Genomic DNA, 27379 nt, shown 5'->3' on the forward strand with positions numbered 1-27379 from the left:
GACTGATGCTAAAGCTGAAGCTGATACTTTGGCCACCTGATGTGGAGAACTGACTTACTGGAAAAGACCCTGATGCTGGGATAGATTGAAGGCAGGAGGAGAAGGGGATGACAAAAGATGAGATGGTTGGATGGCATCACTGACTCAATGGACATGAGTTTGAGCAAGCTCCAGGAGTCTGTGATGGACAGGGAAGCCTGGCGTGCTGCAGTCCATGGGGTCACAGAGTCAGACAAGACTGAGGGACTGAAGTGAACTGACAAGAAGAAACAGAAAAACACCACCATCTTCTTGGTTTCTTTCCAGGAGGAAGCGTCTCTGTGGGGCTAAGAAGCAACGAGGCTACCACACATTGGCTTAGTGTGTTCTTTGTTACAAAATGCTTTTCACCCTCACCCCCTTTTTTTTTTTTTTTTTGGCTGCACCACACGGCATGCAGGATCATAGCTCCCCAACCAGGGACTGAACCTGGGCCCCTGGCAGTGAGACTGCAGAGTCCTAACCACTGGACCACCAGGGAATTCCCTATTTAATCCTCACCACCAGCCCAAGAGCCCAGGAGCATCACTATGCCCTTTATACAGATGAGGCAACTGAGATTTAGACATTAAGGGGTTTGGGTAAGTCACAAAGCAGGTAAGGAGCTGACGGAGGGTCTGTGGCGAGGTGAGTGCAGAAGAAGAGGAAGAACACACCGACTCCATGCAACTTCCTCTGTGGGTCAGCCTCCCCCAGCTCGTCCACCACATCCTCCCCTTGGCCTGTGTCTCTGCAGCAGCCCCACGTCTCCTGCCCCTGTCCTGTATCATCAGCTGCTGCCAGCTTCGCCACACCTCCTCCCCGACCTTTGCTCCTGGCTTGTTTTTTCCTCTGGACTCGGGAACCTCGGGTTCACTTTCACTCACCGCCTGTCCTTTCCGAGAGCCTCACCATGTGCACCGGCAAGTGTGCCCGCTTCGTGGGGCTGTCTCTCATCCCCCTCTCCCTGGTCTGCATCGTGGCCAACGCCCTCCTGCTGGTGCCCAACGGGCAGACCACCTGGACCAAGGACCACCTCAGCCTGCAAGTCTGGCTCATGGCTGGCTTCGTTGGCGGGGGCCTGATGGTGAGAGGACTGGCCAGGGTGCATGGGCCATGGGAGGGAGCACCACTCTCTGGGGTCCTGACCAGGAGCGGGAGGGAGTGAATGGAAAGGATGGTGGTGGCTTGGTGGGGACCGGGAGCCCATCCAGCCTGCCCCCAAATGCTAAGCACTGCGTAGGGTTGCTGCTCGGCCCCAGGGTCCTCAGCTGAACGTCTGAGCTGAATGAGAAGGAAGGAGCCTCACTGCTCTTGACTGTTCCCTCCTGGGTAGGGAGTTGGTCCTCCCAGCCCTTCCCTGTCCCCACTGCTGAGCAGATGCTGGGAACACCTCATGACAAGGGTTGAGACAGAAGGAACAGCTGGTTCCCAGGGAGGTTATCGGGTTAAGATAATAATCGGCTCAGTGTGTGTGTGTGTTGGGGGGGGTGGTGGTTTACAGTGATAGCATAGTGTCTGGAGCCAGGTAGCGATGTCGCAGATCAGTCATTCTACCTATCAGCTCAGTGTTACCTCCTCCACTTCCCTGTCCAACATTTCTGGATGCCCACCACGCACTGGGCACTAACAATAAACTCAGAATCTAGGTCAGTGTGGTGGAGAAGGGGTCCCTGTTGCTTTCTGGAGACCAGGACCTGTCAGGAAAAGTGGAGGAAGGGGAGACACAGATTTCCCGGACTTCTTAACCCCTGTTTGCCAATCCCTCCCTGTGTAGGGGAACTTTTTTGTTTGTGCTCCGCATGGCATTTGGGATCTTAGTTCCCCCACCAGGGATTGAACCCATGCTCCCTGTAGTGGAAGCACAGTCTTAACCACTGGACCACCAGGGAAGTTCCAAGGGCCTGTCAAATGAGTTTAACATCTTTATGGCCTGAAGACAAAAGATTTATCCCCCGAACTGTTTCCCACTTCTCAGGAGGGCTGACTGATGAAATTCTCTAGGGGAATGCTTCATCTTTGTTTCTTTCTCTGACCACAGCTCCGTTCACTAAATGGGGAACAAACTGAGCTTTTCCTTTATACAACAATCTCCTCTTACCAAGGCTTCCCTGGTGGCACAGATGATAAAGAATCCGCCCGAAATGAGGGAGACCTGGGTTGGGAATATCCCCTGGAGAAGGGCCTGGCAACCCTCTCCAGTATTCTTGCCTGGAGAATTCCCATGGACAGAGGAGCATGGCGGGCTACAGCCCACCGGGTCACAAAGAGTCGGACGTGATTGAGCGACAAAGCACCCCTCTCACCCCCTGCCCCAAGGCCTTTTCTCCTACTCTCCCTCTCGCGTGGATTTATGGCAGTTGGACTCCACTCCATACCTCTGATCTCAACCCTCTTCAAGACATCACACTCCTCCCAGCCCTAGTCCCTCACTCCCTGTCATATCACACCCCTTTGCCAGCCCAAACCAACACCACCTCCCCACAATCTCACCAGCCTGCTTCTGGGAAGCAGGTGAGATCAGCAGTGGGCAGAGGCCAGAGCATCTACACCCCCGAAAAAGCAGTGAGGAATTTGAATTTTATTATAAGTGCAGAGTAAACTACTGAAGGACTTTTTAGCTTTTTAAAAGTCATACAGACAACTTCCCAGATCCTTAATATACAGTTCAGTGAATTTTTATAGAGGGGACATACTTATGTTCTGGGCACTTAGATCAAGATCTGGGTCATTACAAGAATCCCAGACAGGCCTTCTACCAGGCCCTACTCCACACTGCCAAGGGCCCCACTATCCTGACTTCTACCCCAGAGGTTAGATTTGTCTGTTTAGCACTTTATATAAATGGAATCCTACACTGTGGACACTTTTATTCTGACTTCTTCAGATCAAAATTACATATGTTTGTGAGTTTCATCCATATTAGTATACAATGCTGTAGTTTATTATTTCTTATGCAGTCCATTGTGTAAATATTACCACAATTTATTTAAACATTCTACTGTTGATGGATATTTGGATAGTTCCAAACTTGGATTTATTCCAAATAATGTTCTCTAAACATTCCTATAAATGTCTTTAGGTGAATGTATGTTTGCATGTCTATTGGATAGATACCTACAGAGTAAAACTGCTGAGTCTTAAGGTATGCAAATATTCAGTGCTAATAGATATCACCAAAGAGTTGTCTGAAGTACTTATAACAATTGTATTCCCATCAGTAAAGAATGAGAGTTCTAATTGCTCCATATTCTGTTGGATATGGCTGGCTGCTGGGTGGACAGTGGACAGTAGGAGGTCAGCAGTGGCTGCAGGAAGATCAACTGAGGTTACTACAGTTGTCCAGGAGAGATAACAATGGCGTGGACAAGTCCAGTGGGCAAGGAGATGGAGAAAATTAAACAGACCCAAGCTATAAACTCAGTGCTTCCTCCTGCTTCTTCAATTACCTCTTTTCATTGAGACAAAGAAAGAGCAGAGAGTGAGACAGAGGAGCTCAGAGAAAAAAAGGAAATAAACACTTTGGCTAAAAAAGCAAAAATTAGGGACTTCCCTGGTGGTCCAGTGACTAACACTCTGTGCTCTCAGTGCATGGGGCCCAGGTTCAATTCCCAGTCAGGGAACTAGATCCCATATGCTACAACTAAAGAGTTCACATGCTGCTGCTAATAGACCCTGCATGCTGCAACTAAGACCTGGCGTGCATGCTGTCACTCAGTCATGTCCGACTCTTCGTGACCCTATGGACTGTAGCCCACCAGGCTCCTCTGTCCATGGGGTTCTCCAGGCAAGAAAACTAGAATGGGTTGTCAGGTCTTCCTCCAGGGGATCTTCCAGACTCAGGGGTTAAACCCGTGTCTCTTACAGTCTCCTGCATTGACAGGCAGGTTCTTTACCACTACTGCCACATGGGAAGCCCAAGACTTGGCACAGCCAAATAAATCAATACACAAACTTTTAAAAAATCACAAACAAGGAAGTCATTTGAAGTTGGTAAATCCAAAAGATAAATCCAGGTGTCTCTGGCTCCAAGAGCCTCCGAGTAAGTGATATAACCAGACAGGCTAAGCAACGGGGCCCGCTCTGGCCCCAGACCTGCCATGAGACAAGGAAGAGGGAAAAGCATCTAGAGGAAAGTTTACTCAACTCTGCAGGTGTTTCTGTAAGATTGCTGTGAATGATGTAATGGAACTAAAGCTCTCAGCTTCTCCCTTGGAGAAGACCCAAATGTTGCCTTATTGGTGTGAGATAGACAAGGAAGACAGGGAGGCAAAGATCCAGACAGCTGCAGAATTATAGAGATGGGAGATAAGCAAAGAACCTGGTTGGGTGCAACAAAGCTAAGGCTGAAGCCAAAGGGAGGGCGCCTCAGACACCTTCATAGAGTTCAGTCTTGACAGGTGACTCTTTGAGGAAACCCTAAGGGATTGGATCAGGGAAAACATCAATTGAAAATGAAGTTCAATCTGGTGGTAGCAGGACTTCCCTGGTGGTCCAGTGGCTAAGACTTTGCACTCCCAATGCAGGGGAACCGGGTTTGATCCCTGCTGGGATCAAGCTGAAACTAAAGATTCTGCATGCCTCAGCAAAGATCAAAGATCCGTTTGCTGAAACTAAGACCCATTGCAGTAAAAAAAAAAAAAAAAATCTGGTAATAGCAATGTAGGATTGAGTATGGGCACAGGGCAAGAGACATGGAAACCCAATAGGGAGAATGAGCACATCCTTCTTGTGGGAGGTGACTGGGGACTAACTGGGTGGAAGAAAGGACTGACAGATTCAAGAGCCACTGAGGTCTGGCTCAGTATGGAGGATTCAAGTTTTCAGGACTGAGTGACCTGGAGGATATTTCCACTGATGGAGACAAGAAACCCAAAGGGAGATGAATTTTGGGGGGAATAAACTGTGAAGTCAGTATGAGGTTGGATGAACTTGAGTTAAAACCAAGACATACATGTGAACAGACCCTTCAGGCAGTCAGATCTGAATTTGAAGGTATTGATTCAGGAGACAGCTATTGTTAGAAGCAGCAGCTGACACCCTGGCAGGGGGTGGGCTCTCTGAGGACTACCACAGGAGAAAGAAAGACAGGATCAGGGTTGTATCTTGAGGATTCCCACCCTTCCCATTAGAGTCTTCACTTACATACTCCTCCACCCTCTATCATAATCCCAGTTCACCAGACATTCCAACACCACTATTCCTTCCTGCTGCCGAGGGACTTTATACTTATTGACCATTTATTCTGAGTTAGTCTTCACATCAAGTCAACCTGTTATTTCATTAAATCCTGACAACAGCCATGGGAGGTACGCAGACCCATTTTTCAGAGGACAAAACTGAGACCCAGAGAGATGAAGAAATTTATGGAGTGTGAAATGAGCACAAGTTTGGCATCAAACCCAGGCTTCCTGATTCTCATTCACTTGGGCACCTACTATATACTGAGATTTATGGGGGATATAAGGATATTGGGGCCCTACCCTCCTGGAGGCTACAATCTGGACAGAGATAAGTTGGCACATAAATACAGATAAACTTAAAGCAGAGCCCCAGAGTGTTGCAGGAAAAGTAGAGATAAGGTCTCCTTATAGTTCAAAGGGCTGAAGGTATCACAGGAAACTTCCAGGAGGAGGTAAGCATTGATGCAAGTTGGGGACCTGCTGGCCTTGCTATTACATCGACTCTCCTCCAATAGGTACTTTGTCCGGCAATTTCTGCCGTCCGGGCCGGGGGAAAAGGCTGTTGTGGTGCAGGCTGCTGTGGAAATCGCTGCAGGGTAAGATCCAAATTAAGACGGGGCTCAAAGGGTTTTCTTGGTGGTCTACTGGTTAAGACTCTGTGCTCCTAACACAGGGCGCCCAGGTTTGATCCCTGGTGGGGGGAAATAAGATCCCACATGCCATAGGACACAACTTTAAAAAACTAGTAAATTTTTAAAATAATAATAATAAAGACAGGATTCAGCTTCGGTCTTTGAACCGGTTTTCGAAGAACCACATCTAAAGCCATGGTCCCTCTACTGAATTCCCAGCTTCATAGCACCTCTGCAGAGTCCTAGGCTCCATCTCACCACTCCCTCTCACCGACAAATATTAGGCTTCAGTGGGCCTGACCAGAGGGGACTACAGCCCCCTTGAAACTCCATGGCCACCGGCTCTTAGGATTAAGCGGAACTCCAGTCCCGGAATTTGACGGGAAGTGTATTTTTAACGACACTGGAAAAGATGGGGTGGCGGGGGGACGGGGCCAGGCACGGTTTGCCCACGAGTAGGTAGGGGACGGCCCAACACACCTCTCCTTGCGCTGTGCATGTAGATGCTGCGCTCAGTCTTCTGCTCAGCTATCGGGTTGCTTGGCGCCATCTACTGCCTCTCGGTCTCGGGAACCGGGCTCCGAATTGGACCACAGTGCTTAATGAACGGCTCCTGGGATTACCATTTCCAAGACACCGCGTAAGGCTTAGCCTATATTCGCGGCCCTGCCCCATTCTCTGTCTCTGCCCACCTGCCTTTCCCACGCGGACCGGGGAACCTAGGCCGGACTCGGCTTTGAGACAGCTTCCTCCACGTGGGCCAAACGAGCTCTGTGCATATCCCCCTAGGCGCCTGCGCGGGGCGGGAAGCCCCAGGTAGGGGGCGCGGGGGGGGGGGGGGGCGGGGGGGAGGCGCGCTCCGCGTGACCTCCTGCTCTCGCGTGACCCTGCCCCACCCGCAGAGGCTCTTACCTGCTCAACCGCACGCAATGGAACTTATGCGTGGAGCCGCCCGATGTGGTCCTCTGGAACGTGACGCTCTTCTCGCTGCTGGTGGCCGCATCGTGCCTGGAGATCTTGCTCTGTGGGGTGCAGCTGGTGAACGCATCCATTGGTGTCCTCTGTGGCGACTGCAGGAAGAAGCAGGTGGGACGGTGTGGGATGGAGCTGGCAAGGAAACCTATTTGCTCCCTGGCTGTGTCCTGTCCTCACTTTATCTTTTCCGCAGGGCTCTTCTCAGTGAGGCTCCATCTGCCTGATCCGTCGCTCCTGGATACCCACCTGGCCCGCCCCCACCCTGGAATAAACTAGAGTATTTAGAGTTCTCTTCCGCGTCTCAGACTGTGCCCTTATACAAGGAGTGTCGGAAGGCCTCCAGGTACACCGTTGCTTGGGGCTCTTATACCTTGCTTGCTATTTTCTTAATAAATACTGAGCTGTTGGTGCACTGAAAGTACTGTATAAACAAGACAGGCAAGTTCTGTGCTCTTAAAGAATTTAACATTCCAGGGGTTAGAAGATGGACAGTTTTTAAAAGAAGCAATAGATTATTTCAGTTGGTGATAAGCACTTTTTAAGAACATGGAGGTAATGGGGATAGATATTCACTGACGCATGACCTTTTTCATAAGACAAAGTCCAAGAAAGAAAAATTGGACCTGAAATCTGGTGGATGGATTAATCATCTGGACTGTTGGGAGAGTCCAGGCAGAGAGGGCAGCAAGGACAAGGACACTTAATAGGACTCAATGTACAGAAAAGCCACTGTTTGAGTTTTGTAGGGGGAAGAAAAGGAAACATATGGAAAAGACAAGCTTCCCAGGTGGCTCAGTGGTAAAGAACCCACCTGCCAAAGCAGGAGATGAGGGTCTATCCCTGGATTGGGAAGATCTCCTGGAGGAGGAAATAGCAACCCACTCCAGTATTCTTGCCTGGGAAATCCCCTGGACAGAGGCGCCTGGTGGGCTATAGCCCATGGGGTCATAGAGTCGGACTCCACTGAGTAACTGAGCAGACACGCATGGAAAAGACATGTTAGTCTCCTAAATTCTAGAACATGAAGCCTTAAGACAATATAGCATTGTCACCTAATTTGGTAGAAGTTTCTTAATCTGGGGTCACTGGTGGTTCAGAAAGGAAACAACCTGGGCTCTTAATGGGGATTACACGTTTGCAGAGGCTGTCAGAAAAGCAAGGACTTCCTCAACCTGTAAGCAAAATCTGTTTCAGTGCATTTGTTTCTTTTTTTTTTTTTTCCTGAACTATGGGTCGGTAACTTTCAGTAGCTTGCCCTAGACTTCTGAGTGTGCTTAGTCGCTCACTCGTGTCTGGCTCTTTGCGACCCTATGGACTGTAGCCCACCAGGCTCCTCTGTCCATGGGAATTCTCCAGGTAAGAATACTGGAGTGGGTTGCCATGCCCTCCTCCAGGGGATCTTCCCAACCCAGGGATGGAACCCAGGTCTCCCGCATTGCAGGCGGATTCTTTACTGTCTGAGCCAGCAGGGAAGCCCAGACTTCTGAGACCAACCCTAATTGGGCCTGGCCCAATGCCAGGTTAAGAGGAACACGGGGCGACGCAGTTTCCCATCCCTAAAACAAGCCAGACCAAAGCCAAGACAGAGAAGCTTTAATAGCGGAGGTGGGACGAGGCTAGGGGTTGGGGAGGACGGCGATGGTATCAATTGCGGCAGCAGAAAAAGAGCGCGTCGTTGATGGCGGTGTCGTCGAGGAGGCCTTGAGGCTGCTGAATCTTGGTCTGCAAGCCGCATACGCCTTTAGGACAAAGCTCACTCCAGTTTCCGAAGTCTCCCCAGGTCAGGCCCGGCCCCTGCAGCTCCGTGCCGTCGGAGCAGAGGAAGCGCACGTTGTTCGCAGCTGTGTTGTCCCCAAAGGTCACGGGTGCCTCCACGCGAAGCGAGAAAGCCACCAGGAAGCCGCCGACGGGACACCACAGCGGCTCACTCCACCATCCCCACCTGCGGGAGAAGCGAAGACGCACTGGCTTCGCGGTGCCCCCTACCCACCTCCAGCCCGACCCAGGCCTCGGGGGCTTCCCCGCCAGGTGCTCAGTCACCTGACCTCCACAGAGATGCGGGCGGGTGGTGTGGGGTGGGAGGGGGCGGTCTCCCACCCGCTTCCCATTTCTAAACCTCCTGGAGGAACCTGCCCGTCGGGAGGGGAGGGGATGTGTGTAACCGAGGGTAAGGGGCCTACCCCGACCCTAGGGGATCCTCGGCCCCTGCCCCCCACCTTCCAGACTGGGACTCCACCACGTGTGCGTTGAGATCCGCTTGTCCGCGCGCGCAGTGCAGCCGGATCCCGTTCAGGGCCGTGTCGTCGCCAGGAATGCCTTGCGGGGGCTCCACCTGGGCGACCGACGACGAGTCAGAAGACTGCCACCCTCGGCTCTGGGGTCCCCTCCGAGACCGAGGCATGAGTCCCTACCTTGAGCGAGAACCCGCTGGCGAAGAATCCGTCAGGACACATCTCGGGCCAGGCCCAGTCGCCCCAGGGGCCCCCGTTGGTCACCTCGATGACCGACATGTAGCCACCTGCTCCTGCGTACCCCAAGCAAGTGGCCTGCAGCAGCAGCAGCGGCAGCGGCAGCTTGGCTCCTGCTCCTAGCTCCATCCCGCAGCCTCCGTGAGCCCAGGCGCCTTAGCAGGCTTAAAAGCAACCTTTGCTTTTAAGAGGGCTCGGATTGCGGAAGGGCCACCCGGATTAAGTGAAATTCAAAACTAATCCGGTCCAGTCGGGAAGCCTACAGATTTGACTCTCAGCCCAGCGCCAGGGGAGGAGGGGCAGCAAGAACCCACGAGTTTGAAAAACCACCCACTTACACAACGTTAACAAACTTTAAACCAAGAATCATGGTTCATGTCTTGCAGGCATATTTTATTTAATCCACAAAACAATTTTAGGCGGTGGAAATTACCCTTCCTATTCTGCAGATGAGGGAACTGGGGCTGCAAAAATGGCAAACAATTTGCCTAAGGTCACAGGCAGCAAACCGTGGAACGTTCCAGCATTGGGAAATGGGGAACCCAAGGCTAGGGATGAAATTGATGGTTCCAGAATCCCAGGGGACAGGGACCCCAGGAACCTCCAGGATGTGAGAAAGCATCAGAGATAGGGTAAGAAAGAATCCATGAACTATGGGAGCTAGGAAGCATCGTGTGAGTGGTTGGAGTCCTGACTTCTTGAGAATCTGGGACACTCCACTCTCTCAAAAGAAACTGTACACAGAGACAGGGAAGAAGTCTAATAAGTTTATGGATAGGTGGCTGAGGACAGGAGATGCTATTTATTCCATTTCTTCCTGTATCCTTTCCCTCAATGTTTTCCCCTCTATGACCACCAGGGGGTCTCCTAATTGGAAAAAACAAACCAGAAAAAAACAAAAACAAAAACAAAAAACCGCTCAGGTTCGTTGTGGGGAGTAGTGAAAAATGAAAGAAAGTGAAGTCACTCAGTCGTGTCCGACTCTTTGGGACCTCATAGACTGTCGCCTACCAGGCTCCTCTGTCCATGGGATTTTCCAGGCAAAAGTACTCAAGTGGGTTGCCATTTCCTTCACCAGGGGATCTTCCTGACCCAGGGATCGAACCCAGGTCTCCTGCATCCCAGGCAGAGGCTTTACAGTCTAAGCCACTAGCGGGGAGTAGTACCAATCCTCATTGGCCTGCCCCTCACGCACACTCCTGTGCTTTATTCAATACATACTTATTTAGAAACAATGTGTTGTGTCTCAGGTAATATTCTAAATGCTATAAATAGAGTAGCAAATGTGAAAAAGCCCCTGTCTTCATCAGAGCTCACATCCCAGTTGGAGAGACAGATGATAAATTCTTCAATGCACCTTGAGCTCTGTAAAGGCACATTTCTATTCCTGGGGCCTAGTACAGGGCCTGGCATATGGAGGTATTTATAAAGGTTGGTTTGACTGAGGAATCATTTTGGAGGTTTAAAGAATTAAACAAATGTAAAAGGAGACAGCCTAAAGTATATAACTGAGACATCAGGCTTCCAGTTCAAGACAAGGTCCCCTGAGGATAGGATGGTGCTTCCCAGGTGGTGCTAGTGGTAAAGAACCTGCTTGCCAATGCCGAAGACATAAGAAATGCAGGTTCGATCTGGGGATTGGGAAGATCCCCTGGAGGAGGGCCTGGCAACCCACTCCAGTATTCTTGCCTGGAGAATCCCCATGGACAGAGGAGCCTGGTGGGCTACAGTCCATCATGTCACAAAGAGTCGGACAGGACTGAAGTGACTTAGCACACATGCATGAGGATAGGATAATTTAGAAGTGGGTGTTCCCTGGGTCCCAGGTGCCCCATGCTTGAACTTAAAAAGTAAGATTTATGGAGCAATTGTGGTAAGCTTTTCCATTTACAGTGTTCGCACATATGATATCATTTAATCCTCACATGAGGCCTTGCAAAAGAACCTATTATTATCCTCAATTTACAGTGGAGGAACTCAAGCCCAGTGTCAGCTTAAGGCCCACCATTGTTCCTTGGAGGACCTGCTTCTGACCTCAGCCTCTCTTCACAGTACCCAGGCTGCCTCTTACTACCACCCAGCCTTCAGGGAAGGGAAATGTAAGGGACATGTCACTGCTACCGAATCCCCTAAATTCTCTTCATTCCAGTCCCTCACCCCTCGGATACTGCCCTCTGGGGCAAAGGGCACAGGGGAAGGGGCCTTGGTAGGTTAATAATTAACTCTCTGCACCTCAGGCACTGCGGCTTCTCTCCTCTCCTGGAGGCGGAGGGACAAAGCCCGGCTAGAGGCTGGCAAGGGGGCGGTGGTTCCCGCTGCAGCCATGGGGGTCGCACTGCCCGGGCAGATCCCGCGGCGGTGGTTGCACAGCGCAATTCCTCTTGCTGTCTTCGCGCTACTGCTTGTTTATCTCTGGGCTCGGAACCTTCGTGAGTATTCTGTTCTCTCACCTGCTCTGGGAGGAACCGGGGAATCCAGGCCCTGGGGACCTAAGGCCTCACCTCAGGCCCTCACCGCGCTGTCCCGCCTCCCCCTCTCAGGCTGCGGATCTGGGACGCAGTCCTGCATTGCGGAGGGGCCGCCGCCTTTGCAGGTACGCTACCGGCAGGGCTGGAACTGGGAGCTCCTGGCGGGGTCCTGAGCAGTGGGAAGTGGACCAGTCTCAGGATCTGATGAAGGGCAGGCCCTCCTCCTACTCGCCCCTCTCCCGTCAGAAGCTGAGAGTCTAGCCAGAGAGGAACACCAGCTAGATCTAAGGAATAATTTCTTCAGAGCCCAACTGGGCTGCTTGGCGAGCCCAGCAAGCTAGGGGTTCTGCTCCCATCTCGATGCCCTCAAATCTAACCTGCAGGTCCAGCAACAGTCGGGACCCGTGGAGGGCGCGGAATGGGAAGAGCCTCAGTGTCTGGGCCCCCAGGGGATGCTGGGCCGTATGATGAGGCAGTTCCGCGCCAGTCTGAAGCCGGAAGGGGACGTGGAATTGTCACAGTACCTGGCAGGATGGAGGGATCTAGTCAGGTGAGTGATCGCTCTCCTCCCATCCAGTCCCCGCCTCTTGGTGGCTCCATCGCCCTCTCGCAAACCTTCCCACCCTTCCCACCATCACACACACACAGGTTCGTAACTCCCCTCGGCTCCATCTTCGCCTTCGCCACAAGCGAGGCCTCCGCCAAAGTGACAGCCCTCGAAGCTCTGGTGCACGGCCCACAGGCCGCGCACTACACGTCCCTGGGGACGATGGTGGCGTGGGAGCGGCCCGAGATCGCCTCACCGCCCTCGAGGGCTTCAGGCTCGGTATCGATGCTCCTGCTACACCGTGCGCTACGCTGGTCCCAGCTCTGCCTCCACCGGGTGGCGACCGGGATGCTTGGAGGCCCGGACGCCGGCGTTCAGTGCAGCGACGCTTATGGTACGGCCTTGGCCCCGCATCACTCCTGGCTCGTCCGTCAGGCTGCCCACCTCGCATTCCTCGCTTTCCCGGGTCGCGGCCAATTACTCAAGCTGATGTGTCCCGGAGCCAGAGAGACGGAGGCGAGGGCCGCGCTGGCCCGAGCCGCGGGCACCCTGGAGGACGTCTACAACCGTACCCAGGGCTTATTGGCTGAGCGCGGCTTGCTCGAGCTGGCCTGATGCCTGCTGGAGGAAGGAAGGAAGCATACCGGGGAGGTGTCCGTGCAGCTGGGGTTGAGCCCTGGGCTGGCCTCTGGGCGCCAGGCCCGTGGTCACCACATACCCCGCCTCCGTGGTGACGTCACCAACCCGGCGTGGGTGGGGTTTTAGCCTCTTCCTCTTTAGCTGCAATCTCCCGGAGGAGGGAGGAACAGGGGGGAATAAAAACAGTGGGGCTATTCCCTGATAGCCTTCGACTTAGGGCGTTTTGTGCGATGATGGCAGGCGCTTAAGGGAAATAGGAAAAAGAGATGCAGGAAGATGAAGATGTGCTATTCCTATTCCCCGCCGCCGAGAGACTCGCTACCCCTGACCTGTCTCAGTCATTCCTACAGCTTCACTTGTCCACTACATGCCACGTCTCCAGTCCAGACCTGTCCCCTGAGCTGCAGCCCCCATAAAGCCAACCCTTTCCCGGACATCTCCACATGACACCGCAAATGCAACACATCCTACACGGATCCAGTCACCTCCTCCCAGAACCGCACCCCTTCTTATGTTTCCTGTCTCAATAAATTACACCCTTTCCCGTCAGCTACCCAAGGCTAAAACCTGTGCTAAAAACTCACGTCAAGCAGGCGCCAGCTCAATAATGTTCGTTTGTTGACTCCAGTGAACAAAGTTATACAGTGATAACTCCCAAATTATAACTCCAACCCACTTTCCCCTGGATTCCAGAATACTACGTATACTCGTCCTTATTCCACATCTCCATGTGGATTTCAACTAAACATAGCAAACTTAATAAGTCCAAAACTGAGCTTCCGATAGCCTCTCCTCCTAAAATGCTCCACAGTCCTCACTACCTCAGTAAATGACAATTCCATTCTTTTACGTCCTTAAGCTAAAAAACCTTGTCATCCAGACTCTGGTTTCTCTTTCATCATACCCACCTCCAATCTGTCAAATTCTATTTCTTACTATCTCCACTGCGACCCACCTATCAAGTCCATTTTATCTATCACTTGGATTGTTTCGATAGCCTCCAGTTTCTCTCTCCCATACTTTACTTCCCTACGGCATATTTTCAAAAAAGCAGCCACAGTGATCTTTAAAATGTAGAGCATATCATGTCACTTCCCTGCTCAACATTTTCCAATGGCTTCCTATTGCACTTAGATGAAAACTTTTAAAAAGTTAAGCAGAAGATTTTCTGGATCATATCTTCAGTTGAGAAGGATGAAAATTTTCTCAAAAGTCCTCTGTGATATGATTCCACTAGCCTAAGTGACCTCCTCAATATCCATTGAATGTGTTAGGCAGGGGCTTCCCTGGTGGCTCAGTGGTGAAGAATCTGCCTACCAATGTAGGATTCTCAGGTTCAATCCCTGGGCTGGGAAGATCCCCTGGAGAAGGAAATGGCAACCCATTCCAGTATTCTTGCCTGGGAAATCCCATGGACAGAGGAGCCTGGCCTGCTGTAGTCCTTGGGGATTGCAAAAGTCAGATACAACTTAGCGACTAAACAACAACAACATGTCAGGCAAAATCCTGCCTCAGGACCATTGTACTTGCTCTTCTCTCTGTCCAGAATGCTTTTCTCCAATATATACAAATGACCTCCCTCCTTCCTTTTGGTCTTTATTTACATGTCTCCTGAGTGAAACCTGCCTTGATTATTCTTTCTAAAATTTCAACACACACATACACACACACTTCCTATCTCCCTTCCTTGCTTTGTTTTTCTTCTTGGTATAATTCACTATCTAACATACTATATATTGTACTTTTTTTTTGTCTCCCCCAATAGAAAGTTCCATGGGGCTAGGATTTGTCTACTTTGTTCCCAGATGTACTCTCAGTGCCTTAAATGGTGTCTGGCACCTAGCAGACATTCAACAGCTCTTTGATGAGTGAATGTATGAGGAAGCACTAAAAATAGTTCAGATGATTGCAGTCAAGAGTGTCAAAAACACCAATACAGTATACTAACGCATATATATGGAATTTAGAAAGATGGTAACGATAACCCTGTAAGCGAGACAGCAAAAGAGACACAGATGTATAGAGCAGTCTTTTGGACTCTGTGGGAGAGGGAGAGGGTGGGATGATTTGGGAGAATGGCATTGAAACATGTATAATATCATATATGAAACGAATCACCAGTCCAGGTTCGATGCACGATACTGGATGCTTGGGGCTGGTGCACTGAGACGACCCAGAGGGATGGTATGGGAAGGGAGGAGGGAGGGGGGTTCAGGATGGGGAACACGTGTATACCTGTGGCGGATTCATGTTGATGTATGGCAAAACCAATACAATATTGTAAAGTAATTAACCTCTAATTAAAATAAATAAATGTATATTTTTTTAAAAAAGAGTGTCAAAAAGAAAAGGGGATAGCACAACAATGTAAATGTACTTAATGCTATCGAATTGTATACCAAAAATGGTTAAAATGCTAAATTTTATATTATTTATATTTTACTACAACAAAAAAGATTAAAAGAGGAGATGTGATTACAGTCAGGTGGGCAGGAGCAAGTTCACAAAGGCCCTTATAATCTATTATAGAGATGGGAGACTGTATCTTGAGAGTTAATTTTAAGCAAGAGTGTGTCAGGGTCATATTTTCAATTCAAACCCCAGGTCCAGCTGAAGTATGTAGAAATAGTATGGCAAGTTCATAGGAGGACCACTCCACACAATAACAGTCAATATATATTCTTCTCAAGCACACACGCAACCCCAGAGTAGACCAAAGAGTAGGCCGCAAGAGTCTCAAAATATTTTTAAAGGTTGAAGTCACAAAATCTTCTCCAACTAAGCTAAAATGAAATTAGAAATCAACAGTAAAAGGAAATTTGAAAAATTCACAAATATGTGGAAAGTAAAAAAGCACACTTTTAACCAAACACTAGGTCACAGAAGAAATCACCAGGAAAATATTTTTTCTCCCCCACTCCAAGAAAAATACTTTGAGACTAGGGAAAGTGAAAACAAAGCACACCGAAACTTGGGATGTAGCATAAAAAGTGCTCAGAAGAAAATGTGTAGGTATATATACCTATATTAAAAATGAAGGGGAGAAAAATGAAGGGGACTTCCCTGGTGGTCCAGTGGCTAAGAGTCTGTGCTAACAGTGCAGGGGGGGCTGGTTTCAATCCCTAATCAGGGAACTAGATCCTGCATGCCACAACTAAGACCCGGTGCAGCCAAAATACAAGTAAATAGCACAGGGAAGTATCCTTAATATCTTGTAATAGTCGATGATGGAAACATATATATAACTTAATCACTTTGCTATACACCTGAAACTAAAACAATATTGTAAATCAACTATACTTTAAATTTTTTAAAAGTTTGATGTTGGGAGTTCCCTAGTGGCCTAGTGGTTAGCATTTCGGGCTTTCACTGCTGTGAACCCTAGTCAGGGAACTGAGATCCTGCAAATCACAAGGTACAGCCAATATATAAAGAAATTAAAAAGCCTATTTTTAAAAGTTTGATGTTTTGCTTATGAAGAAGACAAAATGAAACAAAAGCCCTCTTAATAACAGTAAAAAAAATCCAACTTTAAAATGGACAAAGCACTTTCCCAAAAGATGTGCAAATAGTCATTCAGCACATGAAAATATGCTCAATGTTACACAAGATATCACTTCACACCCTCTAAGAGAGCTAAAGTTAAACATGCTCAGTAACGATTAGGAAGTGGAGAAATCGTAATCTTCATTCACGGCTAATGGGAATGTAAAACGAGGCAGCTGCTGTGCAAAAGCTGTAAATTCCTTAAAATGTTAAACAAAAAGTTATTACATGACCCAGCGATTTCATTCCTACTATATACTCCTAGGCATATAACTAAGAGAAATGAAAATAGTGCGGTCACTGTAAACCGGAGATCCACAAGTCTTATCATGAAGGTTCTTTGATCCGCAGTTCCGATCAGATTTATCAGTCCCGCCCGAACCAAGAGAAAAGTAGTCTTTCCATGCGGTTTGCGGGTTTTTCTGTTGAGTTTTTTTTGTTTGCCAGCCACGCTGCCATCAAGCGCTCCCTGTCGCAAAAGAACTTTCCCTATGCATTTCTTTTCCCGTCTGCCGTCAACCAGAAGTCCTCAGAACACGACTTAAGAGAGTGACAGAGCGCTTTACGACAGTTGCTTTGCGGCAATACCGGAGGAGGAAGATGGCGGCCACCTTAGTAGCAGCTAGGGGGACCGGGCCGGCACCAGCCTGGGGGCCTGAAGCTATTGCCCCCGACTGGGAGAACCGGGAAGTTTCCACAGGGGTAAGGATGAACTCGGGATTCAGGAGATATGCGCAAGGCTTGAAGAGATCGAAGGATAACGCTGGAATGGGTTGGGAGAACTGAAGGGGCGGGAGGAGGGAGGTGGTCTGTGCGATGCGCTCAGGCAGGGGGAAAGGTATTCTAAGGATGCAGGAGTGATGTGGTGGGAGGTGGAAGGTAGGCTGAGCGTGGGATTCTGGAATCTTGCAGGACGAAAGCTTAAGGCCAGGGTGGCCCTTTGGGAATTTGAGGATTGGAATTATGATACCCTGCGGGGTATTGAGACCCACCCCCCATGAGATTTGATGATGGTTTGGTACTTCCCCCAGTGGCTCAGACGGTCAAGCTTCTGTCTACAATGCGGGAGACCCGGGTTCGATCCCTGGGTTGGGATAATCCCCTGAAGAAGGAATTGGCAATCCACTTCAGTACTATATTGCCTGGAAAATCCCATGGACAGAGGAGCCTGGTAGGCTACAGTCCATGGGGTCGCAAAGAGTCGGACACGACTGAGCGACTTCACTGTCACATTCTTTGGTGGCGCACGACTTAACTCGTACTCTGGGGACTGGATAGACGGATTATGGAGGTTTGTGTGTGCTGGAGAATATGGAGAGGCCGACTCGCCCTTTATCCTTTTTTTCCAGACCACTATCATGGCCGTGCAATTTGATGGGGGCGTGGTTCTAGGAGCTGACTCCAGAACAACCACTGGGTGAGCTCAGGACAGCTATGTGAAAGATCTTCTTCCCATCTTTCCCTTCCTTCCTTCCTTGGCTGCCAGCCCATCCTTATCCTCCTTGGGCTGCTGTGGGAACGGAGATTTCTCCCCTCCTGGGAGATAAGGATTTGTTCCATCTTTTACTACTTTTTGGTTCTCTAAACCTTTTGGTGAAATTCTTGCAAAAGTTTGTTTTCCAGCCTGTTTCAGTTTAGATGAAGACTGATGGGGAATACTGGAATTCCTGTTGAGGTAGTGGATAGTGAAAGATGGAAGTGGGAGACGGGTTGGCTCCTTCCTCACTATTCTGCCATCCTGCAGGTCGTACATTGCCAATCGAGTGACTGACAAGCTGACCCCTATTCACGACCGTATTTTCTGCTGCCGCTCAGGCTCAGCAGCTGATACCCAAGCAGTAGCTGATGCAGTCACTTATCAGCTTGGTTTCCACAGGTACTTGTGGGTAGGGGAAGAGCAAGTGTCTGAAAGGAGTTGGGACCTGAGGGGCTGAATGGTCTGACACTGTCTTCCCTGTGACTCTCTTCATCATCTAGCATTGAGCTGAATGAGCCTCCGCTGGTGCACACAGCGGCCAGCCTCTTTAAAGAGATGTGTTACCGATACCGAGAAGACCTGATGGCAGGAATCATCATTGCTGGCTGGGACCCCCAAGAAGGGGGACAGGTCAGACACCACCACCTCCAGAATGCTGGAGCCATGCCTTTTCAGTCTCTCCCCACCCCAGCCATTTTCTAGTTCTTTTTCCAGTCTCTACATCACTTATTATTAACTCTACACAGACCATTCCCACAATGGACAGGTGAATGTATATGTACAAATGATGACATTTTTCTCTCTCTGTCTGGTAGGTGTACTCGGTGCCCATGGGGGGTATGATGGTACGACAGCCCTTTGCCATTGGGGGCTCTGGGAGCTCCTATATCTATGGCTATGTGGATGCTACCTACCGGGAAGGCATGACCAAAGAAGAATGCCTGCAGTTCACTGCCAATGGTGAGAATTTGGGCTCCTGGGTCTGTGAGCCTAAATCTTCCTACCCAAGCCAGGTCAACATTCCTCTTCCCTTGCCATGATCCCAGCATCTGACTGTGATTCTAACTTTCTTCTCTTAACCTAATTTTCTTCTTTTATCCACAGCTCTCGCTTTGGCAATGGAGCGGGACGGCTCTAGTGGAGGGGTGATCCGCCTGGCAGCCATTGCAGAACCAGGGGTAGAGCGGCAGGTACTTCTGGGAGACCAGATTCCCAAATTCACCATTGCCACTTTACCACCTCTCTGAATCCTGAGATCCTAAGATATGAGACACCCCGTACATACCCCATTCAAAATTCAATAAACAGTTCATCAGTGAGAATCTGTGTGCTTTGGGGTTCTTTCTTTGACCTCTGGGCCATTCCTGTTTGTATAAATCACTGCCCTGAGTGAGCTGGAATGGACCCTTCTCCAGGCCATCATCCCCCACACTTTCTTTACCACATCCAGGCACTTGTGACAGGAGTGTGGTTGATGTGGGGGCTTTCCACAGATGTTCCACTCCCCTTGCTATTCAAGCCCAAGGTGGAACTCGAAATTCTGATGGAGACTGGAGTCACCTCTCCTCAGCCTACCCCCTGTGAGGCTACTGGCTGTGAGGCCAGAAGGATTCCACATCTCTGACCCAGGCTCATGGTCCCCTGTCTTCACACTCACCTCTGTCACCTCATAAGAAGCAGCAATGTGACTTCTTTGGCTCTTGGGTGGAAGGTGGACCTTGATGCAAATGGAGTTTAAGATTGATGTCGAGTTGGAGAGAGCAGCCACTGGGAGTGCTGTGGGTCAGCTCCAGCGACCACCTTTCCTTTGGGAGGGTGATGGGAAGTCAGCTTTCAGTCCCTCGGATGGGAAACCAGGAGTGAACTCTGGCCCCTGCAAGACTGGCTGGACCCAGAGACCTCAGTGGTGCTCATTGACAGTGACTGACAGTCTTCCCTCATCTGTTTCTCCAGTCAGTGGCTAAGGGAACTGTGAAAGCCACATTTGGAAACCTGGTTCTAGAATATAATCCTGCCTTGGGGAATTCCCTAGCGGTCCCATGGTTAGGAACTAAGATCCCACAAGTCAAGTGACACGAACAAAAAAAAAAAAAAGCAAACAACACAGTCCTGCCCTGGAAGATTTCAGGGGGTACAGAGGAATCTTCTTAAGGATGTGGTGAGGTCCTGGATTAAGTGAAGAATCTCTGACCCCAAACATGTGTATCTCAAGCTTAAAATAACCACTGCAGAAGTTTTGATTTTCTGTAAAACCTGTTCTCCCGGTCTTCCCTGTCTCAAAGCATCTTTGATTGCTCTTTCCCTTATACTTCCTGCAAACTCCATCCTTCCACAGAAAGGCCTTTCCTAACCTGAATTTTAAGAAACACCACCACCCTTTTCTTACATTATCTGTTAATTTTCTTCACAGCAGTACATTTTAGTGTCTCCTATTACCATGCTTATTTATTATCTGCCTCCCCCTACCAGAAAGCAAATTCAGTGAGACGAGAATTCCTTGTGCTTGAGTGACTGATATATTTTCAATACCTGGCAGGGAGTGGACATTTGATATTTATCAAACGAAAAATATGCTCCCTGGCCCAATCTGCTGTCCTGCCTACCCACTAGCCACTCCAAACTGGTTTCACCACCTTCAGCTCTGAAGCTTGGTTTCAGAAAACCTACTTCCCGCTGGGCATACCTGGGCTCTGCTGGAGATCAGGCACCTCCTGTTTCCCACTCCCGTGTGCTCACTCCCACCCTGCTGCACTTCCCACCTCAGCCCCATCACACAGGCCTGGTGTCGTCCCCATCTCCTCTCCAAAACACCACACACACACACACACACACGAGCAATACTCAGAAACAACTCTCAATGTATTTAATAAGAAGGTCATGAGGGTCCTGTGGGAAGGGCCTTGGGCTCAGATGAGAAGGTGGGGAAGGAAGGTTGCCAAGGCCTGGAGGTGTAGCCCCCGGTTCCCTGCATCAGATGGTGGAGTCGTTGGCTGATGCTACATCATGCAGCTGGTGGCGGAAGGAGAGCCGGGCCTTCCTGCTGAAGTAGGCACCAGACCCTAGGGATGGTATCCCTCCCTCAGTGGCAATGGGGGCTACAGCCGGGCTGCCGTCTGGATCTGGAGGAGCAGCTGGATCCAGGCCTAAAAGGGACATTGGAGGGGGAAGATGGGCACAGTGGATCAGGAGGAGGAAAAGAGGCCAGGGAAGATGGCTGGGGACTTAGGTGAGTGTCACCAGCATCAGATGGTGAAAGGGAGAGGGGAAGCTGGTGACAGGGTTGGCTTCCCTGGCCCTTGACCTGTGCGCTGGCACAAGGGGCCACACTCAGGAGGGCTCCTGTGCTTGGTGTCATGCTCTGCTATCACTGTCTTGAAATTCTTGATAATTTTTTTAATAAGGGGGGTCCCACTTCTCCACTTCATACTGGGGGCTGCAAAGTGTTTAGCCAGTCCTGTGGCAAAGCGATAGAGCCACCTCCCACCCAGGAAGAGAGATCATCCTTTCCCTTCCCCGGTCTGAGGATCTACCTTTCTCTCCAGCGCAGTTTGTCTGTCTGACTGGCAGCCCGCCTTTTCCTCTGTCTCCCCCATACCTGCTCTTCTGTCAGTCCTTCGCTGTCTCCGGCACCCACACCATGGGAAACACCATGCCCCCTTCAGACCCATCTCAACAGTGGAGAAGACGGAGATGCTGAGAATGGCCAGGAGGGCCCCAGGAGAGGTGTGGTTTCCAAGCCCCTCCACTGTGGGCAAAACTACCACTTAGCCTCCGACCGCCTGGTGATTATCGGCGCCAGGAGATGGAAGGGGGAGAAGAAGGAGGAGGGAAGGGGTGGGGGATCCCCAACTCAAACACCTCTCCTTTTGTGCCTCCTTAATGTGGGGGTTGTCTCTGATCTCCATGGAGAAGCAGAAGACTGGGAGGGAAGGTAGGGTAGAGACAGACACATACGTGCCAGGACAGACAGGCACAGTGAAAATTCATTGCAGTAATGCCAGACAACTCTGTGCCAGGCTGGACCCTGCTGGGGATGCATTTGTATTTCACAATGAGATTCATTTCTATTTAGAATGCCCAAGATGTAAAATTTGAAAGAATAGTCTATTTTTTTCAGAACAAGAAAGTTTATCAGTCAGGGAAATGTTTACATTCTCATTAAACAGTCCAGTAGCTCTTGTCCCCTCTTATGAAAATAGTCCCAATTGATTAATTATCCCTTGCCAGGTAGATTCTAGGGACTTTTACACATTATCTCATCTGATAGTGTCAATGATCTTTTAAAGTCAGTGTCATTCCTATGCGATTGCACAGATGAGGAATCCAAGGCACTGAAAGATTAGGTCACTTGTCCAAGCTCACAGAGGCAGTCATCAGAAGAGCAGTAACTTCCCTCACCTTCTTCAGTCTGACCCCAGAGTCTGCTCTTTACCACCTCACTTGAGCTTCCTGAGCTTATTCCTGGCAAGCTTTGATGCCCCCAGCAGGTGTAGGGCAGCCAGAGCCCAGGCTGGGAGCCGTGGGTCCCAAGTGTGCTAACCAAAGACTCTAAATGCCCTCCAAGCAACTATACTCCAATAAAAATTAATTTTATAAAATAAATAAGGGCTTCCCTGGCAGTCCAGCAGCTAAGACTCTGTGCTCCCAATGCAGGGGGCTTGGATTCAACCCCTGGTCATGGGAACTAGATCCCACATGCTGCAACTAAGATCCAGTGCAGCCAAATAAAAAATAAGTAAATAAAAATAAATAAATAAATAGGGACTTCCCTGGTGGTCCAGTGGCTAAGACTTCACACTCCCAATGCAGGGGGCCCAGGTTCAATCCCGGGTCAGGGAACTAGATCCCACATGCTGCAACTAAGATTTGACATGTAGCAACTTAAAAAAAGAATAAAGGAAAAGATCCTGCAAGCCTCAACAAGATCTGAGATCTTTGCTGCAAGTAAGACCTGGCACGGGGACTTCCCTGGTGATCCAGTCGTTAAGAATTCACCTGCCAATGAAGGGAGCATAGGTTCAATTCCTGGTCCGGGAAGATTCCACATGCCGCAGAGCAACAAAGCCCCATGCTGCAACTACCGAAGCCCTCGAGCCTGTGCTCCACAACCAGAGAAGCCTGAGCACCACAACCAGAGAATAGTTCCCACTTGCCACAAACAGAGAAAGCCCTCTAGCAGCAACAAAGACCCAGCACAGCCAAAGATTAAAAAAAAAGAAAAGCCCTAGTACAGCCAAATATTTAAATAAATAAATAAAATGCCCTCCGAGAGCTACATTGTCCTCCCCTTAGGGTGTCATGATGTGGGAAAGGTCAGAAAGCACTGCTAACTGCATTGCCTGACTGAAATCTACACTTGATTTTTTATCTTACATTGGAACATCTGTTTTTCAAATTAACTTTATTGAAGTAAAAATTTACAATTTAATGCACATATCTTAGTGCGCGGTTTCATGAGTTTTGATAAGTGCATTGTTCAGTTGCTAAGTCATGTCTGATTCTGTGACCCCGTGACCTGCAGCACGCCAGGCTTCCCTGTCCTCCACTATCTCCCGGAGTTTGCTCAAACTCATAACCGTCGAGTCGGTGATGCCATCCAACTGACTCATCCTCTGTCACCCCCTTCTCTTCCTGCTCTCAATCTTTCCCAGCATCAGGGTCTTTTCCAGTGTCAAGTGCATACACCCATGTAATCCCCACCCCAATCAAGACAGGGGACATTTCCCTCCCCCAGTTCCCTATGTGCCCTTTACTGTCCCTCTTTTCCCCACTCCCTGCCACAGGCAACTGCAGATCTGATTTCTATCACTATAGATCGGCTTTGCTGTTCCAGAACTCAATATTAGTGGAATCACATGGTGCTCCTCTATTGTGTCTGGCTTCTTTCAGCATAATGTTTTTGAAAGTCACCCATGTTGTATGCATTAACAGTTGTATGTATTAACAGTTGTATGTAGTAACAGTTTGTGTTTCTTGTAATAACTTTATTGAGAGTAATTCATATGCCATAAAATTCACGCTTTAGTCTACTATTCAATGGTTGGTTTTTTTAATTCACAGAGGTGAGCAACCATCACAGCTAATGTAACCTCATCACCCTCAAAAGAAACTCTGTGCCCATTAGCAGTCACCCCCCTGTCCCTCTCCCCAGCTACTGGTCCAGCTATGGTCTCTTTGAATTTACTTATTCTGGACATTTCATAGATATGGACTCATATAATATGTGGTCCCTTGTGTCTGGCTTCTTTCACTTAGCATAACATTTCAAGGTTCATCCATGTTGGAGCAGGCTATCAGTACATCATTACTTTCAGGGCTGAATAATATTTCATGGTAAGGATATACCATATTTTGTTTATCCATCTATAACTTAATGGACATTTGGTTTGTGTTTACTTTTTGGTTACTTGAATAACATTGCTATGGATATTCCAGTGCAAGCTTCTGCGAAGAAATGTTTCTTTTTGGAATATACCTAGGAGTGGAATTGCTTGCCTGTACACTAGTGGTAAAGAACCAAGGCAGGAAACCTAAGAGACATGGGTTCAGTCCCTGGGTTGGGAGGATCCCGAGGAGAAGGAAATGGCAACCCGCTCCAGTATTCTTGCCTGGAGAATCCTGTGGACAAAGGAGCCTGGCTACAGCCCATAGGGTCACAAAGAGTCGGACACGACTAAAGTGACTTAGCACAAGCACAACACAAGCACAGTAACTCTAGGCTTAACATTTTGAAATTGTTTTCCAAGGTGGCTGCACCATTTTACACTTTATTCATTTTTATTGCTGAGTAATAATCTATAGGCCACAAATTAATCAAAATAAAAAACCTCTGCTTTTCAAAAGGCATCATTTATTTATTTGTTTTGGCGGTGCTTTGAGGCTGGGCCCTGCAGTCCAAGCCAAGTCCTCACCACTGCATAGCCAGGGAATTCCCAAAAGACACCATTATTTTAAAAAGAGAAACTATCTTCTGGGTGAAAATATTTGTAGTACATTTATCTGATGAAGGATTTGTATCCAAAATATTGGGTTGGTCAAGAAGTTCGTTTTCATTTTTCCATAACACCTTATGAAAAACCCCAAAGAACTTGAAAATTCCAAACAAACTTTTTGACCAATTTAATATATAAAGAACTCTTACAATTTAATAAGTCAAATAACATGGCTTTCTAAACAATCAATGAAAGAATCAAACACTTAATAAGAGATACATAAAAATGGTCAATAAGCACTTGAAGTATGGTCAGCATCATTAGTCATTAGAGAAATGCAAATAAAACTACGATGATGTATTATTTTACATTTACTAGCATGAAGTGAAAGTGAAGTCGCTCAGTTGTGTCTGACTCTGCGACCCCGTGGACTGTAGCCCACCAGGCTCCTCTGCCCATGGGATTCTCCAGGCAAGAATACTGGAATGGGTTGCCATTTCCTTCTCCAGCGGATCTTCCCGACCCAGGGATCGAACCCAGGTCTCCCACTTTGCAGGCAGATGCTTCAAAGATTGACAATATCAAATCTTGGCCATGCTACAGATCAATTGGAATTATCATACACAGATTTTGGAAATGTAAAACAGAACCACCATTTCGGAAAACAGTTTGGCAGATCCCTCTCATTTTAAAATACCCCCCCCCCATTTTAAAATATTTCACTTATTTAAAAAGTGCTTTTTAATGAACATTTTAAAATAGCCTTTGTCATTTTCTTTACCATGTCTCCATATAAATGTATGCAATTAGAGCTCAAATAAGTTTGGCAAGTTTCTAGCTATTTACAGAAGAGAAACGAGAAGGTATTTCTACAGAAAGACTTACCCAGGAACGTTTCAGTTCAGTTCAGTCGCTCATTCGTGTCTGACTCTTTGCAACCCCATGAACCGCAGCACTCCAGGCCTCCCTGTCCATCACCAACTCCCAGAGTCCACCCGGACCCATGTCCATTGAGTCGGTGATGCCATCCACCCATCTCATCCTCTGTCGTCCCCTTCTCCTCCTGCCCAATCTTTCCCAGCATCAGGGTCTTTTCAAATGAGTCAGCTCTTCCCATCAGGTGGCCAAAATATTGGAGTTTCAGCTTCAACATCGGTCCTTCCAATGAACACCCAGGACTGATCTCCTTTAGGATGGACTGGTTAGATCTCCTTGCAGTCCAAGGGATTCTCAAGAGTCTTCTCCAACACCACAATTCAAAAGCATCAATTCTTCGGCACTTAGCTTTCTTTATAGTCCAACTCTCACATCCATATGTGACCACTGGAAAAACCATAGCCTTGACTAGACAGACCTTTGTTGACAAAGTAATGTCTCTGCTTTTTAATATGCTGTCTAGGTTGGTCATAACTTTCCTTCCAAGGAGTAAGCGTCTTTTAATTTCATGGCTGCAGTCACCATCTGCAGTGATTTTGGAGCCCCCCAAAATAAAGTCAGCCACTGTTTCCGTTGTTTCTCCATCTATTTCCCATGAAGTGATGGGACCGGATACCATGATCTTAGTTTTCTGAATGTTGAGCTTTAAGCCAACTTTTTCACTCTCCTTTTTCACTTTCATCAAGAGGCTCTTTAGTTCTTCACTTTCTGCCATAAGTGTGGTGTCATTTGCATATCTGAGGTTATTGATATTTCTCCTGGCAATCTTGATTCCAGCTTGTGCTTCTTCCAGCCCAGCATTTCTCATAATGTACTCTCCATAGAAGTTAAATAAGCAGGGTGACAATATACAGCCTTGACGTACTCCTTTTCCTATTTGGAACCAGTCTGTTGTTTCATGTCCAGTTCTAACTGTTACTTCCTGACCTGCAAACAGGCTTCTCAAGAGGCAGGTCAGGTAGTCTGGTATTTCCATCTCTTGAAGAATTTTCCACAGTTTATTGTGATCCACACAGTCAAAAGCTTTGGCATAGTCAATAAAGCAGAAATAGATGTTTTTCTGGAACTCTCTTGCTTTTTCGATGATCCAGCAGATGTTGGCAATTTGATCTCTGGTTCCTCTGCCTTTTCTAAAACCAGCTTGAATATCTGGAAGTTCACATATTGCTTAAGCCTGGCTTGGAGAATTTTAAGCATCACTACTAGCATGTGAGATGAGTGCAATTGTGGGGTAGTTTGAGCATTCTTTGGCACTGCCTTTCTTTGGGATTGGAATGAAAACTGTCCTTTTCCAGTCCTGTGGCCACTGCTGAGTTTTCCAAATTTGCTGGCATATTGAATGCAGCACTTTCACAGCATCATCTTTGAGGATTTGAAATAGCTCAACTGGATTGCCATCACCTCCACTAGCTTTGTTTGTACTGATGCTTCCTATGGGAGCTTTATTCACAATAGATAAAAGCTAGAAACAACCCAAAACGCCATCAAGAAATGTCCATCAACCCATTCTTCCATCTAGAAAAGATAAAGGAATCTGCTTTGAAAAAAATGAAATTTT

The 27379-nt window shown here is 48.5% G+C and overlaps 5 protein-coding genes across 6 annotated transcripts; 3 read left to right on the forward strand and 2 right to left on the reverse strand.

Moving 5' to 3' along the window:
- Nucleotides 1–883: 883 nt before the first annotated feature.
- On the forward strand, nucleotides 884–7098 carry TM4SF5 (transmembrane 4 L six family member 5). Its single transcript, XM_045164867.1, has 5 exons — nucleotides 884–1105; nucleotides 5717–5797; nucleotides 6337–6473; nucleotides 6736–6919; nucleotides 7002–7098. The coding sequence occupies exons 1-5, from the start codon at nucleotides 932–934 to the stop codon at nucleotides 7014–7016; spliced, it is 591 nt and encodes a 196-aa protein (XP_045020802.1). The 5' UTR covers nucleotides 884–931; the 3' UTR covers nucleotides 7017–7098.
- Nucleotides 6991–12483, reverse strand: VMO1 (vitelline membrane outer layer 1 homolog). The gene is made up of 3 exons (XM_045164866.1): nucleotides 9220–12483; nucleotides 9025–9140; nucleotides 6991–8750 (listed from the first exon to the last, which is right to left on the reverse strand). Exons 1-3 carry the CDS (start codon nucleotides 9403–9405, stop codon nucleotides 8453–8455), a joined length of 600 nt encoding a protein of 199 aa, XP_045020801.1. The 5' UTR covers nucleotides 9406–12483; the 3' UTR covers nucleotides 6991–8452.
- GLTPD2 (glycolipid transfer protein domain containing 2) lies at nucleotides 11514–13134 on the forward strand. Its single transcript, XM_045164865.1, has 4 exons — nucleotides 11514–11705; nucleotides 11817–11869; nucleotides 12128–12294; nucleotides 12393–13134. Exons 1-4 carry the CDS (start codon nucleotides 11600–11602, stop codon nucleotides 12904–12906), a joined length of 840 nt encoding a protein of 279 aa, XP_045020800.1. The 5' UTR covers nucleotides 11514–11599; the 3' UTR covers nucleotides 12907–13134.
- Nucleotides 13135–17021: 3887 nt separating this feature from the next.
- Nucleotides 17022–19275, forward strand: PSMB6 (proteasome 20S subunit beta 6). Its single transcript, XM_045164868.1, has 6 exons — nucleotides 17022–17178; nucleotides 17826–17893; nucleotides 18221–18352; nucleotides 18454–18583; nucleotides 18769–18913; nucleotides 19058–19275. Exons 1-6 carry the CDS (start codon nucleotides 17077–17079, stop codon nucleotides 19198–19200), a joined length of 720 nt encoding a protein of 239 aa, XP_045020803.1. The 5' UTR covers nucleotides 17022–17076; the 3' UTR covers nucleotides 19201–19275.
- Nucleotides 19276–20785: 1510 nt separating this feature from the next.
- Nucleotides 20786–25824, reverse strand: LOC123465570 (uncharacterized protein C17orf114-like). Of its 2 annotated transcripts, none has more exons than XM_045164869.1 (2): nucleotides 21549–21708; nucleotides 20786–21096 (listed from the first exon to the last, which is right to left on the reverse strand). In XM_045164869.1, exons 1-2 carry the CDS (start codon nucleotides 21619–21621, stop codon nucleotides 20924–20926), a joined length of 246 nt encoding a protein of 81 aa, XP_045020804.1. In that variant the 5' UTR covers nucleotides 21622–21708; the 3' UTR covers nucleotides 20786–20923. The 2 variants fall into 2 exon arrangements, 1 of the variants encoding a protein (XP_045020804.1); XR_006640807.1 differs by lacking the exon at nucleotides 21549–21708 and adding an exon at nucleotides 25771–25824.
- Between the last annotated feature and the right edge of the window lie 1555 nt (nucleotides 25825–27379).

This window comes from Bubalus bubalis, chromosome 3 (genome assembly GCF_019923935.1).
Source record: "Bubalus bubalis isolate 160015118507 breed Murrah chromosome 3, NDDB_SH_1, whole genome shotgun sequence".
NCBI classification, from domain to species: Eukaryota; Metazoa; Chordata; class Mammalia; order Artiodactyla; family Bovidae; genus Bubalus; species Bubalus bubalis.

Coding starts and splice junctions, on each gene's coding strand:
- GLTPD2 (XM_045164865.1), top strand. CDS start 11,600: ATGGGGGTCGCACTGCCCGGGCAGATCCCGCGGCGGTGGTTGCACAGC. Junction 11,870..12,127: donor AGGGGCCGCCGCCTTTGCAG/GTACGCTACCGG, acceptor TCTAACCTGCAG/GTCCAGCAACAGTCGGGACC. Junction 12,295..12,392: donor GGATGGAGGGATCTAGTCAG/GTGAGTGATCGC, acceptor ACACACACACAG/GTTCGTAACTCCCCTCGGCT.
- TM4SF5 (XM_045164867.1), top strand. CDS start 932: ATGTGCACCGGCAAGTGTGCCCGCTTCGTGGGGCTGTCTCTCATCCCC. Junction 5,798..6,336: donor GCTGTGGAAATCGCTGCAGG/GTAAGATCCAAA, acceptor CTGTGCATGTAG/ATGCTGCGCTCAGTCTTCTG. Junction 6,474..6,735: donor TACCATTTCCAAGACACCGC/GTAAGGCTTAGC, acceptor CCCCACCCGCAG/AGGCTCTTACCTGCTCAACC.
- LOC123465570 (XM_045164869.1), bottom strand. CDS start 21,621: ATGGGTCTGAAGGGGGCATGGTGTTTCCCATGGTGTGGGTGCCGGAGA. Junction 21,097..21,548: donor AAGGACTGACAGAAGAGCAG/GTATGGGGGAGA, acceptor TGTCCCTTTTAG/GCCTGGATCCAGCTGCTCCT.
- PSMB6 (XM_045164868.1), top strand. CDS start 17,077: ATGGCGGCCACCTTAGTAGCAGCTAGGGGGACCGGGCCGGCACCAGCC. Junction 17,179..17,825: donor ACCGGGAAGTTTCCACAGGG/GTAAGGATGAAC, acceptor CTTTTTTTCCAG/ACCACTATCATGGCCGTGCA. Junction 18,353..18,453: donor TATCAGCTTGGTTTCCACAG/GTACTTGTGGGT, acceptor TTCATCATCTAG/CATTGAGCTGAATGAGCCTC.
- VMO1 (XM_045164866.1), bottom strand. CDS start 9,405: ATGGAGCTAGGAGCAGGAGCCAAGCTGCCGCTGCCGCTGCTGCTGCTG. Junction 9,141..9,219: donor CCAGCGGGTTCTCGCTCAAG/GTAGGGACTCAT, acceptor TCGGTCGCCCAG/GTGGAGCCCCCGCAAGGCAT. Junction 8,751..9,024: donor GTGGAGTCCCAGTCTGGAAG/GTGGGGGGCAGG, acceptor CTTCTCCCGCAG/GTGGGGATGGTGGAGTGAGC.